The sequence below is a fragment of the Solea solea genome, chromosome 6, assembly GCF_958295425.1.
Source record: "Solea solea chromosome 6, fSolSol10.1, whole genome shotgun sequence".
Taxonomy (NCBI): domain Eukaryota; kingdom Metazoa; phylum Chordata; class Actinopteri; order Pleuronectiformes; family Soleidae; genus Solea; species Solea solea.
In genome coordinates this window covers 29,659,619-29,663,828 of record NC_081139.1, presented here as the reverse complement: position 1 = coordinate 29,663,828, position 4,210 = coordinate 29,659,619, and the positions used below count along the sequence as shown (strand labels likewise).

The 4,210-nt window shown below is 42.8% G+C and overlaps 1 protein-coding gene across 1 annotated transcript; it reads right to left on the bottom strand.

The window, feature by feature from the left end:
• Positions 1–243: 243 nt before the first annotated feature.
• LOC131460547 (tripartite motif-containing protein 16-like) lies at positions 244–3,376 on the bottom strand. Its single transcript, XM_058631147.1, has one exon. The coding sequence runs from the start codon at positions 3,374–3,376 to the stop codon at positions 1,691–1,693; it is 1,686 nt and encodes a 561-aa protein (XP_058487130.1). The 3' UTR covers positions 244–1,690.
• Between the last annotated feature and the right edge of the window lie 834 nt (positions 3,377–4,210).

The following is a 4,210-nucleotide window of genomic DNA, read 5'->3' as shown; positions in this document are numbered from 1 at the left end:
AATCGGGGCACCACTCCTCTCAAACAGAGGAGAACAATAGGTTCTGAATGAACCATTAATTCATAACCTCCAAAACAGTCTCATAAATTAACGACTACCAATTTGGATTCTGATTAAAAAATAACTTAATAATTGATAAATCAAATTACTACATTAATAGTTAGGGGAATTGAAGGATTGGAGTTCTACAGGGAGGAGGTTGGCAATATACACACTTGGCAATATTAATCAGACCAGACTGTATATTTTATAAAACATTTATTAAAAAGACATCAAAGATTTGAAGAATATCTACTAAATGTAACTATATACAGTGTGTGTGTGTGAAAGAGAGAGAAAAAGGGAGTCTGTGTGTGTGCAAGTCAAATGGTCAAGTCAGGTAGAAGTAGACTACAAATCAAGATGGCGGTTGACAAAGAAACTACAACAAGATGGTGGAATCAAAGATGGCTTCTTGACCGCATGGCTGCTGTGTTTCTTGGTTAACTACTTTTGTAAACTGAGGTTAAATCAGGTTAGATGAGAGGTTAGAAGCATGCACATCTAGAGCTGAGAGCTAAGAAGCATGGACATCACTAACATCATATTAACTTTAATCTAGACATTGCAACGACACTTTGTGTGAGCAAGTAAACTCAACACAACATTTCATCTATGCTTAGCCAAGTAGTGTGATGCTATGCTAGGCCCAGTTACGTTACCAAGTCCTTAAAAGATGCAAAAGTGTCCTTTTGAGGTGCTGTTGGTCCAGGAACTTAGATGGTTGACTGTGTTTCTAGTGTCTGTGGCTCAGGTTCCTCCTCACAAAGTTAGCTAGTTGGAGCTAACCTGGCTCTGGATCCTTGGTTGATCCTTAGGCAGGCTCTGGTGTCGCTGCCTCTGATGGGAGGATAGCAGGCTGCTGTGAGCTCCTTCTTGCACCCTGAAGGGCAGGGGAGAGCAGAGGAGCCTGTTTCCTCCGGTGAAATGGATAAGAGAAGAGAAAGAAGGAAGATAAGGAATCTTTATTGACTGAGTTTTATGACACTCTTTGTCTTTGAGCAAGGGGCCATGTGTTCTCCATCCAAGATGCACGTGACTCCATCTTGAATGAGCTGATCCCCAACACCATGAATCAATTACACTTAACTATGCATCAAATACACTTAACCATGAATCTATTACACTTAACATTAATCAAATGCACTTAACCATGAATTAATTACACTTAACTATGAATCAAATACACTTAACCATGAATCTATTACACTTAACATTAATCAAATGCACTTAACCATGAATTAATTACACTTAACTATGAATCAAATACACTTAACCATGAATCTATTACACTTAACATTAATCAAATGCACTTAACCATGAATTAATTACACTTAACTATGAATCAAATGCACTTAACCATGAATCAATTACACTTAACTATGCATCAAATACACTTAACCATGAATCTATTACACTTAACATTAATCAAATGCACTTAACCATGAATTAATTACACTTAACTATGAATCAAATACACTTAACCATGAATCAGAAACACCTAACTGTGAATCAAATACATTTAACCATGAAACAAATACACTTAACCCTGAATAAATTACACTTAACTATGAATCAAATACACTTAACTATGAATCAATTACACTTAACCATGAATCAAATACACTTCACTATACACTCAGAGTTTAACTCACTTTTCCTGAAAGAACTCTTTGAGTTCACAGAACTCTGCTGTGTCTCCAGGTGAAGAATAAAAATAAAGAAAACCAACTCCAGCATAGAGAGGCTGAGTGAACGTGGCCTGGACTCTGTGGAGCAGAGTCATGGTGTCAGAGACTCTGTAGAAGGACAGAAGACCTGCTCTGTGGTCCAGGTAAACTCCCACTCTGGAGACTGTAACATCTGAGACCTCAGTCCAGATTCTGTTGTGACCAAACTGACAACTGTTTAGGTCACAAACTAAAGCCCAAGATTTGTTATTGTTTCCAAATAAACTTTCTGGACCTGATCTGCTGATGTTCTTGTACGTCACTGCTACATAAACTCCTCCTCTTCCTGTCCACTCCACCTCCCAGTAACATCCAGTCAGACTCTCTTTACTCAGGACCTGAAGATAATCAGTGAATCTGTCTGTGTGATGAGGATAAGACTGATCTTCATAAGTTACTGTCACTTTTCTGTTTCCCTCAGACAATAACAGCTCTGTGTGAACTGTGTTTGGATCCAGTTTGATTTCCTGTGAATATCTGAAGGATTCAGCTCTGGTCTCTGGTTCTGGTTCTGTCAGTAAAACATCTACTTCAGCCACAGCCAGTGAGATGTATTTCCACGTCTCGGTCAGGACGTCCTGCAGTTGACCTCTGACCTTTGCCACAGCCTCTGTCACGTCCTCAAAGTGTCTCAGAGGACGGACGTGGATGGTGGACAATGATGGACTGAGTGCTGACAGTGAGCGGTAGTTGAGGAGAAACTGGTTGTGGTCGTGTGTGAGTGAGAGCTGCTTCAGTTCAGCTTCTCTCTTCTTCAGCTCAGTGATCTCCTGCTGAAGCTTCTCCTCGGCGTCACTGACTCGTCTCCTCTCAGTTTCCAGCTTGGATCTGATCTGCTGCTTCACTTCAGAGCTTCTCCTCTGCAGGAGACGCGAGATCTCAGTGAAGCTTTCGTCTGTGTCCTTCACGGCTTTGTCAGCAGAGAGAGTGAGAATCTTCCTCTCCTGTTGAAGCACCTTCACGTCTCTGTCTATGTCCTTGAGTCTCTGCTGGACTTCTTCTCGACTCAGATCCAGCTCTCTCTGCTTGTGCGTCCTTTCTGCTGCAACTGAGACCGTGTCGTGGTCTTTATGTTCGTCCACAGAGCAGAGAGAACAGATGCACTGCTGATCAGTGCGGCAGAACAAGTCCATCATCTTATCATGACAAGGGCAGATGTTCTTCTGGAGGTTCTTGGAGGGTTCCACCTGCTTGTGTTTCTTAAAGGCAGGTGCTTGATGATGAGGCTGGAGATGTTCCTGACAGTAAGAGGCCAAACAAACCAAACAGGACTTGAGAGCTTTCAGTTTCCTGCCAGTGCAGACATCACAGGCCACATCTTCAGCTCCAGCATAGCAGTGATCAGCAGGAGCAGCGTGGAGTCCAGTCTTCTTCAGTTCCTCCACTAAATCTGCTAACATGACGTTTTTCTTCAGTTCAGGCCTCGGCATAAAGGCCTCTCTACACTGAGGGCAGCTGTAGCTCCTCTTCTGCTCCTCTGAGTCCCAGTGGTCTTTCATACAGTTCTTACAGAAGCTGTGTCCACAGGTAAGAGTCACAGGATCCTTCAGAAGATCCAAACAGATGGAACAAGAGATGTTTTCTCTCTGCAGCTGAAGTCCTGCCATTTCACTGCTCTGTCACCACGACTGTCTAAGTTTATCTTCCTGTCTAACAGGTTTGAGCTCTGATCTCAACAACATGTGACGCGGCAGTGGGCGGAGCCTATTGGCTCTGGCTCTTCTCCACCTGTTGGCTCCTCCTCCTCTCATTGTCAAACTGCAGGTGTGAGGGGGAGGGAACCAGGAACCACTTCCAATCTGACATGGAGTGACCTCCCTGTGTGTGTGTGTGTGTGTGTGTGTGTGTGCATGTGTGTGTGTGTGTGTATCAGGCCCAAATATAGGTGCTGCTAACCTTGACTGGTCACTGCATCATTGAGGCCAAGGCTGCGACCAGTTTGTCCCCAGAGTGTGGTACAGCTGGGGATTGGTCAGGTGAACTGGAAGCAGCAACAGCTGAAATGTGTGTGTGTGTGTGTGTGTGCGTGTAATTAGGGCTCTTGACAGGTAGATATTAGCTCTGTTACTGATCTCAGGGAGTGTTTTCCTGTCTGTCAGGGTTGGCTACTCAGAAAAATCTCAGCCTTGCATAGCATTACCATGTTGGACTCACACATCTGTGATTCAAAGGGTGTCACATAGAGTTATGTGGTGTACTGAGTGAATATTTAAAATTCTCAGTGGACCTAAAACTTCTTAGTTTGTATCACAAGAATATATTTATCATTATTATTATTATTAGAAATTCTAATGTAATCATTCTTAAAATTGGCTTAATCAAGTAAAGAATTACTGTCATCACCTTTCCCCCTATACGACGGTCAATTTAAAGTGTCCACTTTACCTGATCCCCATACTGCACGTTTTTGGACTGTGGGAGAAAACCCACACACACACACA

What these genes read in the sequence shown, in the direction of transcription:
- LOC131460547 (XM_058631147.1), bottom strand. Translation starts at nt 3,376, where the DNA reads ATGGCAGGACTTCAGCTGCAGAGAGAAAACATCTCTTGTTCCATCTGT.